This window comes from Gossypium hirsutum, chromosome A09, assembly GCF_007990345.1.
Source record: "Gossypium hirsutum isolate 1008001.06 chromosome A09, Gossypium_hirsutum_v2.1, whole genome shotgun sequence".
NCBI classification, from domain to species: Eukaryota; Viridiplantae; Streptophyta; class Magnoliopsida; order Malvales; family Malvaceae; genus Gossypium; species Gossypium hirsutum.
Window position 1 is genome coordinate 57,552,788 of NC_053432.1, and position 16,807 is coordinate 57,569,594.

At 30.9% G+C, this 16,807-nt stretch overlaps 1 protein-coding gene across 1 annotated transcript; it reads right to left on the minus strand.

Annotated features, from left to right (window-relative positions):
• Positions 1-323: 323 nt before the first annotated feature.
• LOC107890250 (importin subunit alpha-4) lies at positions 324-5,490 on the minus strand. The gene is made up of 10 exons (XM_041076164.1): positions 5,281-5,490; positions 4,677-4,773; positions 4,224-4,315; positions 3,966-4,097; positions 3,094-3,279; positions 2,332-2,495; positions 2,158-2,236; positions 1,622-1,750; positions 1,418-1,545; positions 324-693 (listed from the first exon to the last, which is right to left on the minus strand). The coding sequence occupies exons 1-10, from the start codon at positions 5,488-5,490 to the stop codon at positions 324-326; spliced, it is 1,587 nt and encodes a 528-aa protein (XP_040932098.1).
• Between the last annotated feature and the right edge of the window lie 11,317 nt (positions 5,491-16,807).

Below are 16,807 nucleotides of genomic sequence, written 5' to 3' on the forward strand. Positions count from 1 at the left end.
TCAATTCAAAATTCATCAATTTGTTAGGTACACTCATTATACTTGGTAGCTTCAATTTAGGTTCCACAACAATATTCCTTAAAAAGAGAAATTTTTTTTTGTGTGTTTTATTTTAATATTCAATTAGTTGAGTTCCCTAAAATTAAAAATTATTGAGAACCATTTGAATTCTTCATGTTTTAGGATTAGTATAATACTTTCTCTTTCTTTTCTTTTTTTTTTAACAAAGTTAATTTCTCACAAAAAATTTTCTTATGCCTCATTGTTATTTTCTTCTATACATAACTTCACAAACTATCTTTATTCAAAAAAAAATGTTGCAACTAAAATTTAAATCTCCAAATAGAGGCAGTGTTAATTCCATAAGAAAATTGTGAATCACCAAAGTGATCTTCCTCTTCCTCTTCCTCTTCTTTTTCCTCCAACCAATACCTCTCTAACATTTGTACTGCCTTGTTGTAGATCTCATTGTTTTCATGGCTTTGTAGATTCTCAATTTTCTCCAAACCATCACATTCTTCAATCATTTCAGTGTATATATTTACCCCACTACCATTGTTACTTAATGTTGTATCTGTCTCACCAATCTTTAGAATATTATCAAGACCCTCAAGACATAATGTCACAATCCTTGGATCGGAGCAGGCCAATAGATCACAAAGTGGCTTCATACAACCTTGTTTCACTAAGTATCTATTAAAATAAACAACAACAACAATTAAGCAAACTTTGTTAATGTATTTCGGCTTTGCCTAGGAGATCAAAATTAAATTATAATTTTTTATGAGAACTAAAATATAAATATATCACTCCTTTTATAAGGATTAACTCATAATTCTATCATTCTTTTAAGACTAAAGTGAAATTTCACCATATTAACTTATAACTTTACAAATTTTATATGGTCTAAAGGGCAATTTTCCCATTTTTAGGAGGGACAGGGCCCTACTTGCCCCCACCGCCTTTGACTCTCCCGAGAGCTCTATGAATTTACAAACTAAGGAGTACATCACATAAGGGTGAGTTTGGATGGGCGGTGCATTTACCTGCGGTTAGTGTAAAAACAGCGGTGGCGGTGATATTAGATACTGTAACGATACTGTAGCGTGAGATAAAAAGTAAGCTAAACGAACTACACCGCACCCAATTGCCCATCCAAACTAAGCCTAAGTCAAGAACTGTCAAACCATGTGCGAACTCTTTAATTTGTCATGATTCCACCTATTTAGACAGCACGGTATATTCTCATCATATGATTTCATCATGACTCTCAACACAATAAGGTAAAACACCAATTAGAGACAATACATGATGTACTGTCAACTTTTGAATCTATAAGGCTCTCGGCAGAGTCAACACAAATCATTAAAAAGATAGAGAGAGAGAGACCCGGGGGGGGGGGGAGGCAAAAACATACTGAATCTGTTCATGGGAGCCTATGGAGATAGCATTGAAAATAGCCCAAGCAGCTTCTTTCTTGATTTCAAGTTCAGCATGTTGAAAGAGGTGAACAAGTGGACTAATTATGTTTGCTTCAATGACAGCCTATATTATTTGCAATATATATTTTATGAGTAACACAGCTTAATTCAATGGAACACATAATTGCAGCATATTTAACCTGTATTTGGTTTCTATTCCCAGCTGTAATATTTGAAATTGTCCAACAAGCCTCTTTCTTGATAATCCTTTTGTAATTTTGGGACACAAATTTGTAGAGACAAGGTAGACCTTCATTGTCAATTACAACCTGAAATACATACTTTATGTCAATCACTGTCGCAATTGACAAAATATGAAAATTTCAAATTCAAGAATTTTTGTGTTTAGGGCCTAAAATAAAATTATAATTTATGTTAAATGGCTTAAATTTAATTTATTAATTTTTGGAAGAAGACAAATTTGATTTCTCCATTTAACTATCAGCTAAAGATGGTTAAATTAAATTTTAAAAAAAATTAATATTCTTATTATGCTTTTTTTTTAAAAAAAATTAATTAAGCTCTCCTAATTTTTTTGAAAATTTTCATGAATACACATTTTCTAAAAATTTAATTAGATCCCCAAATTTTTTAAATTTTCATTAAACTTCTATTTTTTAAAAAAATTAATTAGACCCCAAATTCTTAGTCGTAAATCTGCCACGGCAATAAATACCTGAGTCTGAGAATCATCACCGGTAACAATGTTCCCTATGGTCCGAAGTGCAGGGACAACAACAGCTTCTGAAGGATGACTGTAGGTACCATAAACAGAACTAAAGTGAGAAATGTTAACCCAACAAGATCAAAAGGAAACATAATACATCATGTTATCCACAACACATCTTACTGAAGAAGCTCCACGAGTCGTGGACATATGCCCGCCTCGATCACGGCCTGAATCTTTTCGCTCATACCGTCGGAAATATAAGAAAGCGCCCAACAAGCATCGGTCAGAATTTCTTCGTCACTCGATTCAATCAGGCGGTGCAACACTTGCAATGCAGGCTTAACCTTCACAACAAGGCATAAAATTAATCATTAGATAGTGCAAGGATGAAAACATTAATTTGACCGAAAAATAATGATTACATAGGTTTTGCTTAGAGGTGTTCATAGTATGTTAAAGCCAGGTTGAGGTTAGGCTTAAGCAGTACCTTGATGCATAAAAACTCAACTTGATCAGAAGTATGAGCTTAACATTACCCAAGTTTATTTTAGATCCCTCATATTACCTTTTAGTTTTAAATTTTTTTAATATTTATATTTTTTGGAATCTAATATTTAATAGTTTTAAATATTTTTTATTAAATATTCTTTTAACATATTTACATTATAGTATTATTTATTATTATAGATTATTTTTTATACCTTAAAAATTATTTAATATAAAAAAATAACATAATATAATATAATGCAAGTATAGAAAATAAGCTTGATCGGGTTAAGTTGGACTTGAATATTAAACACTAAAATTTGAACTCAACTCATTTTAAACAGATTTAAATTTTTTATTCAAATTTATTTTTTAATCAAACCTTTTTAAATTTTAAACAAACATGCAAATTTAAAAAAACAAATCAAACCAATAAATATGTGTACTTTTAGTTACCTGGTGGAAAGGTGCTGGTGGCTTGCCTCGGCAGAAGTTTAGTAAAGCCCAAGTGGCATTCCGTAGGAGAGATAATTTGGAATGTTGATTCAATTGTCCCAGTAGTGGTATTAGCCCACCATGATTAAGAACTATATCTCTAGATTTTGGTGAATCACCAGCAATGTTACCTAATGCCCAAACAGCCTGGGTTTCATCAAGCAAGCAAGGATCGGAATTGGACCACTCAATTTAATCGGTTAAATTGAAAATCACATTTCAATTATATAAGTTAAATTGAGAATAAGTTAACTTTAACTTTTCTTTTTCTTTTTATTAATTTTGGATTTTTAACAAAAAAAAATAGACATTTCCTATATTTCGGTTCATTTCTATTAAATACTATTTTTAAGACGATTGAATTTTAGCTCGATCGGCTTGGGTATTGTTGTAAATGTAAGAGGACGCGGGTTTGAGTGTGTTAAAATGCATTATCCTCCTATTTATAGGTTGGGAAAGGACTATGGATAGCTTGTTATTTCCACATATTACTCACCAAAAATCCAATTAATAGATTAACGACCGTTATTTGCATCAAAACTAAAATTTTAAAATTCAAAAGTATAGAGACTTGAATGACCAATTGAATAATATAGACTAAATCTAAAATTGTACCTATAGTATAGGACTAGTAATCAATTTTAACCAAACAGATTTAACTATTACTGTTCGAATCAGGACTAAAATTTTAAAATTCGAAAAATACAAAAACTAAAATTGATCGATTCAAAAAGTGTAGGGACTAATAATAGAATTTTACCTTTTCTATTTCTTTTAAAAATACTTCTTAGTTTGAATTTTTATAAATCTTCCTAAAAATAGTTGGAACTGACCTGCTCTCGAACATCAGCAATTGAAGAGCAAAGAAGTTGCACAAATTTGGGCACAGCACCATTTTGAATAACAACATGTGTGTGCTCCGATGTACCAGATGCAATATTAGTCAATGCCCATGCTGCCTCAAACTGTCCAATCAAAACCATTAAATTCGAGTTATTAAATGTTTTTATAATCAAAACAAAATTAGTTGATAATCGAAATTTTTATTAAAATATTTTACATTACTATATTAAAACCAAAAACAACCTTACCTGCAATTGAGGCTGATCATGATTGTCAAGAAACTCCACTAATCGAGGAACAATGCCTGCTTCGATTACCTGCTCGATGGGAGGGCATGGCTCTGCAGGTATATATCATAATGTGAGCTTATAGTAACCCAATTGTCAAAGTTTTTAGTATTAGATTAGTGGTCGAATCAGTTAAATCATCAATTTGTCAATTCAACTAATTTGTATAGTTTAATTAAATAGTTCATAAAAAATTATAAAAGTAAATAATATTAAAAAATCAGTTCAACTAACTTTTAACTTGATTTACAAATCAACCGATCTAATATTTTTTTCCGGATCAATATCTTAATTAATTTCAGGTTCAACCGATCCGACCAGTCAGTCCAATCTGATTTAGAAAACTATGCAAATTATAGAGGTTAAAGAAAGAATGAAGATAAAATGTTGATAGGAAGATGATGAAACACAAACCAACGGATAATAGTTTTCGAAAGAGAGTGGTTGCTTCCAATTGCAATGCAGGATTATCAGATGATACTCCTTTTACCATCAATGGAACACATTCCAACTGTCATAAAAAAACAAAAAATGTGAAAATTTTAAGTAAATATAATGATAAAATTATATTTTAATCCTTGCAAATGAGGAAAAAATTTCTAACTCCTCCCTTAAAAGTAGCATAAATAAAAAAAGATAAATATATATATTGGTATTTGAATTTGGTTTCAAGGTTTATATTGTTACCTAAGGATTTTTTAATCCATTTAAGTGCTTGAACTTAGCTTTAAGGTTCAAATTGGCACCTAAAGTTTATTTTGGTCCCATTAGATGCATAAACTTGACCTTTTAGTTCAAATTGGTAACTGAATTTGGCTTCTTATTGTCCAAATTAATACTTACAATAAATAGCTTATTTAAGCCAATATGAACTATGAAGCCAAATTTAGGTACTAAGTTGAACCTTGAGACCAAATTTAGTAAAAGACATTAAATATCAAATTAAACCTTAAAGTCAAATTTAAATACAAAAATGTATATTTACTCGATAAAGAAAAAGGAGCCAATGAATTCTTACATTTGAATGCTTTTGATACAAATTGTGATTGATAACAAAGAACCCATCCTTCCTTTTCTTGAGGAGACTGTCTTCTCTTTTGGACTTCCTTATCACCACCAAATTGTCTTCTCTTCTCCTTCTTGCTTCTTCACCATCTAATACTAAAGTTTTGTACCCTTTCTTCCTCACTTCAACATCCTTTCTAGTATTACTTGGTCTTAAAGGCATTGCTCTCAATATACTCAAGAACAAAACTCAACAAAAAAACACCTATAAGCAATGATTGGTCTGGTTTGGTTTTGTTTTGTTTGATGAATATATATGTGTTTTATTTTTCTTTTCAATTTGTTTAATGGCAACTTGTTTAATACAAGAAACTGATTGGGAGTGTCTTGTTTGTGCTTTTGCTTTTGTAAGGATTTGGGTTGGAGCTTACACGTTTTATATTTCAACTACTTCATGTTCACCAATACTTGGCCAAGCCAGGGAGAGAGAGAAATTTAGAAATGGCCAAAAATGTGTATTTGGGTTCTGACCCCTCCCAACCTCCTAGAAGCTTTTTCTTTTTTTTTAACGAGTTTTTAGAAAGGGTGGGCTTTTTATTAAACCTTTCAAGATTAGATTAATGGATTTAAATAAAATCTGCCTCCTTCTAATATGTATATATTTACTAAAATGTATTGTTTTTAAATTTTATTATTTCCGTGTGGGTCAATTGATTCGGGAGAAGTATTTGAAGTGTTATCTGTAGGGCAATAGATTGGACTCTCTAAAATGGTCAGTATTGTCTTTGGGTCGTGATAGGGTTTTGTCTCCCTCCTCTATCGAAAGCTAACACACCATGAGCAACTTGTTTCACGGAAAGGGAACACCTCAAGGAATCAAGTCATACGTGGTTGCATAGCCACTTACCAAGTGGATGTGAGCATCTCACCTTTGGTGGGATTTGAACCCCTAATACCATATCTCCTAAGTGGTGACCTATATGTCATAGGTTAGAGGTAAGACACATTGTATTTTCAAGGAAAAAACCTTAGTTTGAATATTAGAGACAAATTATTATAAAAGAGACCACCCCAAATCCCAAACATTAACCATAAAATAGACAGAAAAGATAAATAAAAAAAAGTTATAAATTTTTTTAACATCAAATTCCAGAACAAAACAAATTTAAAAATCATAGCAGAATTAGTTTGAAATTAAAAACTAAAGTATTAAATAAAGTTCGAAACGTGTAAATAGCTTTTGGCTCACTCCTCCCAGTTGATATAATCAAAAGGTATACATCCAATGTCACTAAACTATTAGTAAGTTTATGTTTTGGTCACTCAACTTCAAAAAGTGACAAAATGGTCTATTGAACTATTCGAAAATTTTTATTTAAGTCATTAGCTAGTAAGGTGTTTTTTATAATAATAAAAAAGTCCGACTAGTAAGTCACAAGCGACGATTCAACAATCAGTTTGGTGAATCAGTACACATTGACAAGTAAAAGAACATATCTTAGATCCAAGTCGATCTGACGATTAGTATTGGAGATCGAAGAAAAAGGTTATATGAATTTTGATTCGCAGATTCTTAACGTTCAAAAGTTTTTCATGAAAAAGAAAATTGAATTGTAAAAGAGAATGGGGAAAAAAAGGTTTCAATTGATGTAGACGGTATAAACAGAGAGGGCCATATAAAAATACTTTTAACAGTTCAATGAATTAAATAAAAACTTCTAAATAATTCAGTGGCTATTTTATAATGTTTTGAAGTTGAATAACCAAAATATTAATTTACAAATAGTTTAATTAATTTAAGTGTAGTTGACATAAAGCTGCAAACCATTGGATTTTTCTTGTCACTTCGTTTCTGATTTGTCTTTGTTTCACTCACTAATACTATGAATATTTTATGTAAATTTCATGTAACATTTTGTATTCTTTCTCGGCCGGTTGGTTATATTTGCATCCAATAAATTCATTTTAAAACTAAACAAAGTACATCAATTATATCTGCTATTGTCTTCAAATCCAACAGCCTATTAGCAGGCGAATGCAATGTTAATCAGACTTAAAATATTACCCAAATAAGTAAGCGACAAAAACATCAAACAAGTTCTGTTTTAGGTTTAATTACATTAGATATCCTTAAATTATGTTTCACATTCTAAATTTATTTTCAAATTTTAAAATGTACTAATTGAACCTTCAAATTATTAGTATTATATTAATTCGGTCCTTTTGTCACCCTAGTTATTAGCTTAGCCGTTAAATCTAGTGTAGATAATATTTAACCCATGCAGCTTAAATTGTAAATTTTGTGTATATCTATTGCACAAATAATTTAGATCTGATGTATTAAAAAAATTGTCGATCTTAAAATTTATTGATATTGTCTATTTATTTAAAACATCATATTCAAGTTGTCCATTGTAGATATAGACGTATTTACAATTTGATTTATATTTTTAAATATACTCCACTTCAATTTCAGACACGCATTTAAGGCCTAAATGATACAATACTAATACCTTTATGGCTCAGTTAGAACATATTAAAGTTTACGCACCGATTCAAAATCTGGAAGATAGTTTCGAGGACATTCAGTGCAATAAGTCCTATTCTATGAAAGGGTGTTGAACTTAAAATCCGACCAAGGGAAAAGAAGTTATAAAGCGAATACATTTGGTGGATAAAAATTGGAAGATGGTATGAAAATGATGGATGTTTGGTCACTTTCATTACAATGCAATTCCTGTTTTCAAATTTGTTAAGTTAAAATTATTAACAAATTTAACATTAATTAGATTATTACACAATAAAAAAGTAATAATATAATAAATTTATTACAAAATTTAATATAAAAATTAAGGTTTTAATTGAAATGATAATATTTTTTTATTCAAATCTAATCATGTGCATGTGTTTTTCTACATTTTATAGAAAATGTAAAAGGACAAAAATACCTTCAAAATGATATTTGTTACTTTTTGAAAAATAATAGATTTTTAGTAATTTCATAAGTGAATTGAAATTCAATTGATGAATGACATCAACTCAATTAATTATTTAACTAAGGCATAATGATTTATTTAGCCCTTCAACTTTCTATTTAATTTCTAGGAAAAGTTATTTTAGCCTTCCATTTAATTTTTAATCTCTTTTAGCCATTGAACTTGTATTGTTTGTCAAATCACCCCGAAATAGATGAAAAAATTAACGTTTATTAACTTTGCTGATGTGGCATAAATAAATTGTCTGACTTTTATTTGTTATGTTTCACTAATTGAATTGATTATAAATAAAAAAATATTTAACAATGAATTAATTTGTATTAATCAAGAAAGGAGGTAATTCGTGATTACAAAGATATAATTTTGTGTAGGTAAAATTAATTTTAGGATTTTGAATTTCAATTTTTTTTGTTTGGTTTAATTCAAATTTGGTTGGGTTAAAACAATTTGGGTTGGATTTTATTTATATTATATATTATAATTAGTTTATAATTCCATGCTATGAGTGAATTGTATATATTAAAATTATAATATTTTTTATAATATTAATTTTTGTAATGAATTTATAAAAAAATCATTTTTAAATTAAAAATAATGTAATTACAAAGTATTTTTAAAAATATTTAATTAATTTTATTACTTTCATTTAATTTTAAAAATATTTATTTATTAGATCCACAAGTGTCTGCTTTCTTTGCACACTATTGTCTGCTTTCTCTCTAAAGCACGATTAGGGTTTTAATTCATTTTGTTCTTTTGTTTACGACAGTAACTATTTTCTAAGGTTTCTTGTCAATTTTCTTGGTTCGAATATAGATCTGTTTCAGTTCTAACACGCTAGTGGGACAAAACAGATCCAAGGGGTTTTTCTTAGTAATGGAGAACACATTGGCGACATTGTCCCTTGATGATCAAGAAGATGAGATTGAATAAGCATAAAGGAACGATTCAATTGACGGAGAAGAACATGATTTCTGTTTGGTTGGGTTTTTTTTTATAGCAAGTGTTATTCACTTTCCTGCCATGCGGGGTACGTTAGCTAACCTTTGGCATCTCGTCAAAGGTATTCAAATATTGGATTTAAGGGAGAAGAGTTTCTTGTTTCATTTCTTTCATCTGATGGATTTAGAGCGAGTGATTAATGGATCTCCTTGGACATTTAATAACCACATGTTATTATTTCATTGATTGGGTATTGGGAAGGATCCCCTAAAAGTTCCTTTGATTTATGCGTTTTTTTGGGTCCAAGTGCATGATATCCCTTCAGGGTTTTTCTCTGAAGTCTTAGCCAAACAGATTGGTAACTTTATTAGACATTTTGTTGAATATGATGGTGAGAGTATTACTAAGGGCCTAAGGAGTTATATGATAATTAGGGTTTGTATAGATGTACATCTCCCCTTGAAGAGGAAGAAAATATTATTGTTTTCACCTGGAAATCTAGGCTGTATACACTTTAAATATGAACATATGAATTTGTTCTGCTTCTTTTATGGCAAGCTGGGCCATAGCGATTCTTTCTGTGAGGAGAGAATGTCTTTAGGTTTTTGAAGTTGCTGAGATGGGTTGGGATTTGTCTATTACGGCACAATTAAAATGTGCCCTAGCAATGGGTAGTATATGGTTAAGAGATGATTGGAAACGATCAAATTGGGGAAGCAGCTCGTAAAATTATCGGATAGGGCGCACAAAGTTGGAATCTATGAATCGATATGGAAACTACAAGAGTTTTGATTCTATGCTAGGTTTAAATTTAATAGGGGACCCATCTCTTGTATCTAAGGGACATCAATGGAGCACGATTCTGAGGAGGTGGTGCTAGAATGGGGAGAAGGGAAAAAATGTCCTCGACAAACCTTGGGTGAGGATCGCATGATGTTGGCTACAGGTGGGGTGGAGAATATCACTGAGAAGGGTTCGGGAAATTTTTAATTTATAACGGTGGCTGCCAAAAAGCAAGCCGACCAGTCGTAATGAAAATTATAAGTTGGAACGTTCAGGGTTTGGGGAACCCTAGGGCTATTTGAATGCTTCAGCATGTGTTGAAACTACATAATCCCCAAATTATCTTCTTTATGGAGACAAAAATCAATAAAGTTAGAATGGAGAAAGTTAGATTTTTGTTTGAGGTAGCAGCGAAGGGATCAAGAGGAAGGCTTTGCTTAGCATGGAAGGAAATGTCACTATTAGTTTAAAAAGTTTTCCCATCAGTCATGTTGATGTGGAGGTTGAGAAAGACGATGGAGTGCATAGGTGGAGATTTACTGGTTCTTATGGCTCTCCATATGCCCTCGGTAGTGAGGAGTCATGAGATTTACTTCGGCTTTTGGCTTAAGATCAAATAATTCCTTGGTTAGTCTATGAGGATTTTAATGAGATAATGTACGCGAGTGAAAAGAATGAAGGTCTTCCTAGAAATGAGCGATGCATGGAGGTTTTTAGGAACGTACTAAAAGAATGTTAGCTATTGGATTTAGGTTATTTAAGGGCATGGCACACATGAGAGAGAGGAAATTTACAGAAAACAAACATCCGAGAAAGGTTGGATAGAGGATTGGCTGGTGTTGAGTGAATAAACATGTTTCCCAATGCTTTTATTAAACATCATCCTCATTCATTATCTAACCATTGCCCAATACTTATTCACATTGATCAAATTACAAACAACCATACAAGGATGAGTTTTTTATTTGAAGCATGGTGGATTTTGGAGAATTCTTTTAAAGATACTGTTCTCATATATTGGAATTGTTCACGAGGTCCTTTTTTGGAAAACCAGCCTCGTTCAATGGTTGAGGGGTATAGCTCGTAAACGCAAAGGGATAAAGGAGAAACTCGCGTGATAGTTGGAGGCTCAGTTAAAAGATGTTAACGATGAAAATCTTGCACGTATCATTGATACCAGAATCTATCTCAGCTTAGAAATTGATAAAGACAAATGTTTCTAGGAACAACGCGCTCGTGCAAACTGGCTGAAAGTAGGAGACAAGAACACAACATTTTTTCATAAGTATGCTTCCAGCTGTAAATCGGGTAGTCAAATCAAATCCCTACAAAGAGGATATGGAAATGAAACAACAGAGATCGACGAGATGAACAGTATTGTGCGGGATTATTTTCAACATTTGTTCACTTCTAATGGTGTTAGAGATATGTCTCAAATTTTAGGGGGGATCGTGCCAGTCATCTCTCAGAAGACAAATATGCAATTAACAACTCCTTTCATAGTTGACGAAGTAAGAGAAGCGTTAAAGGAGATGGAGCCTACGAAGGCTCCAGGAGATGATGGGTTTCTAGCAAATTTTTTTCCAAAGATTCTGGCACATTGTTGGACGAGATGTTGCTGAGTTTTGCTTAAAATTTTTTATTGATGGTATGGACCCTATTTCAGTAAATTTGACTAATACTGTCCTTTTACCAAAAGTCCATTATCCCACGAATTTGGTAAATTTTGGACCCATTAGTTTATGCAGTGTTATTTACAAAATAGTTGCAAAAGTTCTAGTCAATCGCATGAAAGGTGTAATAGTTAGTTGTATTGATAAATCTCAAAGTGTGTTTGTGTCGGGTAGATTAATATCTGCTAATGTATTACTTTCCTACGAAGTTCTATATACTTTTCGTCAAAAGTGAGTGGGGAATAAATGATTTATGACATTAAAACTAGACATGAGTAAAACTTATGACATAGTTGAATAGGGTTTCATAAAAGGCATGATTATTCAGTTAGGATTTGATAATCGTTAGGTGAAGCTTATAATGAGATGTATTTGAATCGTATCATTTTCAATTGTTCTAAATGGTCAAGTAGGGGAATGTTTTCGTCCTAGTAGAGGTCTTCGACAAGGTGACCTATTTTCGTCCTAGTAGAGGTCTTCGACAAGGTGACCCTTTGAGTTTGTTTCTTTTTCTACTATGTAGTGAATGATTATCTTCACTAATGAGAATTGCAGTTCGGGACGGCTGGTTAAAGGGTACAAAAGCCAGCAGGAATGGACCCTCAATTTCACATTTTCTTTTTACCGATGATTCCATTTTGTTTAGTGAAGCATCGATTCGAGGGACAAATGTACTAAAAACTATTTTACGAGAGTATGAGCAGTGCTCGAGTCAATGCATAAATTTCAACAACTCTACTGTTTTTTCAGCACCAACACTTCTGCATATGACAGACAATTGGTTTTGGGCTTTTAAATGTCTGACATTCTGACGATCCAGAAAGATATCTTGGTCTCCCTAACATGGTGGGGCGACGCAAGAAGAAGCCATTTCAGATTTTAATAGACAAATTTAAAAAATGTATTGAAGGATGGAGTATTCGCTATTTATCATAAGAGGGACACGAAGTGTTCATTAAATCAATATTGCAAGCAATTCTTACTTATTCTTTGGTGTGTTTTTGACTCCCAAAAGCCCTATGTAATGAGATGGAAGGAATCATGGCTAAATTCTGGTGGCAAAAAGGACTAGGGAAACTTGGGATTCATTGGTGTTCTTGGAAACATCTTAGTGAGTCGAAGGAATTGAAAGGGTTGGGTTTTCGCAGCTTAGTTAAATTTAATGTCGTTTTATTCTCAAAACAAGGTTGGCATTTGATTAATCATCCTAAGTTGTTATTAGCTTATGTTTTAAAAGCAAAATATTATCCAAATTTTAGTTTTTTGAATACGAATTTAGGCAATTTACCTTCGTTTACCTAGAAAAGTGTGTGGTTAGCGAGGGGTTTGCTAATGAGTGGGCTTTGTTGGAGAATTGGCTTCAGCGCTAATATTTCCATAATGGAGGATGCATGGTTGCCAGGTTCGCCATCCTATCATATCCATGAAAATATTAATTTAAGGGGTTTGAATGTGGTGGCAAATTATATTTATAATGACAACATGATATGGAAAGAAGACCTGATCAGAAGTACCTTCCTCGATAAGGTTGCAAACCAAGTCTTGCAAATTCTTTTGCTGAAAGAGAGAAAAGAGGATATCTTTGTTTGGCGAGGGGACCTATCTAGCAAGTTCACAGTCAAAACTGCCTATAAACTATTACATAAAAATACATTTCGGCCTAATTATACAAATTATGCTCTTAAAGACCTCTATACGAAAATATGGAAATTGCAGATTCCCGCAAAAGTAAAAATTCATATGTGGAAGGCAACATGGAACTTCCTTCCCACTATGGTTAATTTGCAGCATAGGCGAGTGTGGGGAACAGTCTCTGACCCTGATGTAGTAGTAGTCCCAAAACCCTACATCATGTGTTTAGAGATTGTCAAGTTTTAGCAGATGTATGGAATAACTTAAACTTACAATAGGTACTATTATTACTTGAAATGCCTGATGTAGAATGGTTCAACTGGTTTTTTCCCAGTGCACTGAAGAACAGTGTAAGGTATTCCTCCATGGAGTATGGGGGATCTGGACAAATAGGAACAAAACCAAGCATGAAGGAGTCTATCGTATAAGTAAATAGATCATAGATTGGATCCAAATATATATTTCAGAAATAAATGGTCTAGAACAAAGGGATGTTACCAGATCTACGAGCGAAGAGGCTTGGGTACCTCCAAACGCCCAGTCAGTCAAAGTAAACTTTGACAACGCTTTCCATCAAGACTTGAATAGATCTACTTCGGGACTAGTCGTTCGTGACTTCCAAGGGGTTGTTTTGGTCACAAAATAGAAACTGCATGATCGTGTAGCTTCTCCGTTTGTGGCAGGAGGCCTTGCCTGTCTACTGGCAGTACGGTTAAGCATCTAGTTGGTCTCCAGCACGTGGTCGAAATCCATCATAAACAAAAGCAAAAGGAGCGTTAGAGACAAATCGGAGGTTTGGGCTATCATCGACGATATACATAAGACAAAGTCATCGTTTCAACAGCTAAAGTTTGCTGACGTGCCTAGATCCACAAACATTATCGCTCATAGCCTAGCAACAGAATGTCTAAGAACAAGAAAAGAAAGTTACCTGGACTTAGGAATGATAAAAGACACCGGAGTGGGATCTTTGTTCCTCAGACCAAGAGAACTAGATTGATAGCAGAAAGGGGAACGTTTGGGTAAAAGGAAAGGTAAAGAAATGCAAAAGATCAATTTTTTGGGAAGATTTACCTTTTAGGAATCTAGCACCGATACAAGCTTCTAGGGTTTACTTTTGGGATCTAAGTCTAGGCTGGCTTTTAATTTGTTTTCTTTTTCAATTTCATTTTGTTTATTATTTTGGTTCTTGTTTTTAATTATGTTTGTTTCTTCACTCTCGTAAACCCATCTTCAATAGGTTCGCTTGTACTTTGATTTGTTTTATTATAAAGTCCAACCCGGTTCATTTCAAAAATATATATTTATTTATTAAAATAATACAAAACTCATCTGGAAATTAATATTAATATTGTTACGAATATTTTATTATTAAGTGGACGTCTATTAATATTAAGATAAGTTTGATATACATTAGGACTTTAATATTCATTAAAAGTAGAGTTTTATTTTATTTATATTTTTTATGCCTATAAATATAGGCTTTAGAGAACCATTGTAAATATAGGCTTTTGCTTTCCCAATAAAATATAGGCTTTAGATAATATAGGCTTTCCCAGTAAAATATAGGCTTTATTGATATTCAATACAAATAAATATAGGCTTTAGAGAACCATTGTAAATATCCTCATTAATCAATAAAATATCATAGTTCTTTTGCTTTCCCAATTTATTTGTTCTTTACTCTCTTTTATCTTTATTTCATAAAACGTTATCAACATAATATTTGATTTCTTTTCTTTATTTTTAGTGTAAACTACACAGTTAGTCACCAAAATATAAAAGTTTTCATTTTAGGTACTCAAACTAAAAAAGTTTGCAATTTAAGCATTGAGGTTACATCGTTTGGTCATTTTAGTCACTCTCGTTAAAATTACAAACGGCAAACTAACATGGCATTTAAAAAATTTGTATATAAAAAATTTAACCCTCAACTTTTACATATTATATCAATTTAGTCATAATTTAAAAAAATTAACCCTCAAATATTACAAATAGTTTCAATTTAATCATAATTCTAAAAAAAGTTTTATGGAAAATGTTTTATGCATTTTTCTGTGTCTGTTTCTTAGAAAATAGTTTGGCCAACAGAAAATGACTTACAGGTTAAAGTAAAATAAGCCCTTTTTTTCCTGTAAAATGACTTGCTCCTTTTGAAAAGCGTAAGTCATTTTTCGGAAAAGAGCTCATCTATAGATAATTTTATTTTTATATAAAAATTAACTTAAATCAAGCTTAATACTATTATATTAATAATAATTTTTAAAAAAAATATTTAAAATATTATATTTTTAATATTTTTAAACATACATATTTAATTATTTATATTTAGTCATATAATAAATTGTTAAGATAATAATATAATTTATTATTTTAATAAATTATTTAATATTTCAATTTTATTTTAATAATAAATTTTAAAAAAATAATTTTAAATAAAATATTATTCACATATTATTGAAAATATTCAATATAATATTTTAATAATAAATATTTATTATAGTTATAAATATATTAATAATAAATATTTTGTAGTATAAAGGTCAAAATATGTCATAAGTCTATATTTACTTCACAGATTTGTATTTTAGTCTTTGTACTTTTATTTTCAAGAATTTTGTCCCTTTACTTTTCAAATTTGAAAATCAAGTCCAATTGTTGACATCGTTAATTTTTTTGTCAATTTTGTTGATGTCACATTTTTAAATAAAAAATATTCACTTAGTAGTAATGTAATTAAAAAATGACGTTGTAATGAATCTGAATTTAACATAATATTTTTAATATATGCAGAAACAATGTAAAATATAAAATTATAGATAAAAATAAATTCAATTAAACAATGAAAAAAATAAGAAAACCTCAAATGTATGTTTATTTAATTGAAAATAACTTTTATAAAATATTTTTAAGAAATCTACCAAATAACAGAAAATATTTTACACAGATTCATTCAAACACCAGAAAATATTAGCTTTTCCAGAAAAGTAAATCATTTTCCAGAAATCATTTTCTAGAAGTCATTTTCAGTAAAACAAACGGAGCCTTAATTTATAAATGTTATTATGAAAACAAAGTTGTTTTAATATTTGTAATAGTGCTGGGTGATGACTATAATGTTAAAGATCTTCAAATATATTTTACTATAATTTATTTTATTATAGCATGTTTATGATTTTATGTACTTGAAATTGTAAGATCTTCTACCTAAACCTCGTTATGATAAGAATGAAGTTGCAAGATTTTAAAATTATGATTGAGTATAACTCTGAACTAATTAAGATAAGTTGTCAATTAAATTAATGTGGGAAATATTACTAATGAAAATTTGTTTTAGCATTTCATGCTTCAAATGTGCTCATGTCTTACTAATGAGAACTTCTTAGAGAACTTGTTTTAAGTTTTCATATTACAAACGTGCTCTTGAAGTAGCAATATTATAAAAAAATATTTTAAAATATATTCTGAATGTTTACTTATGCTTGAATAAAATAACAAGCTATTAATGAAAATT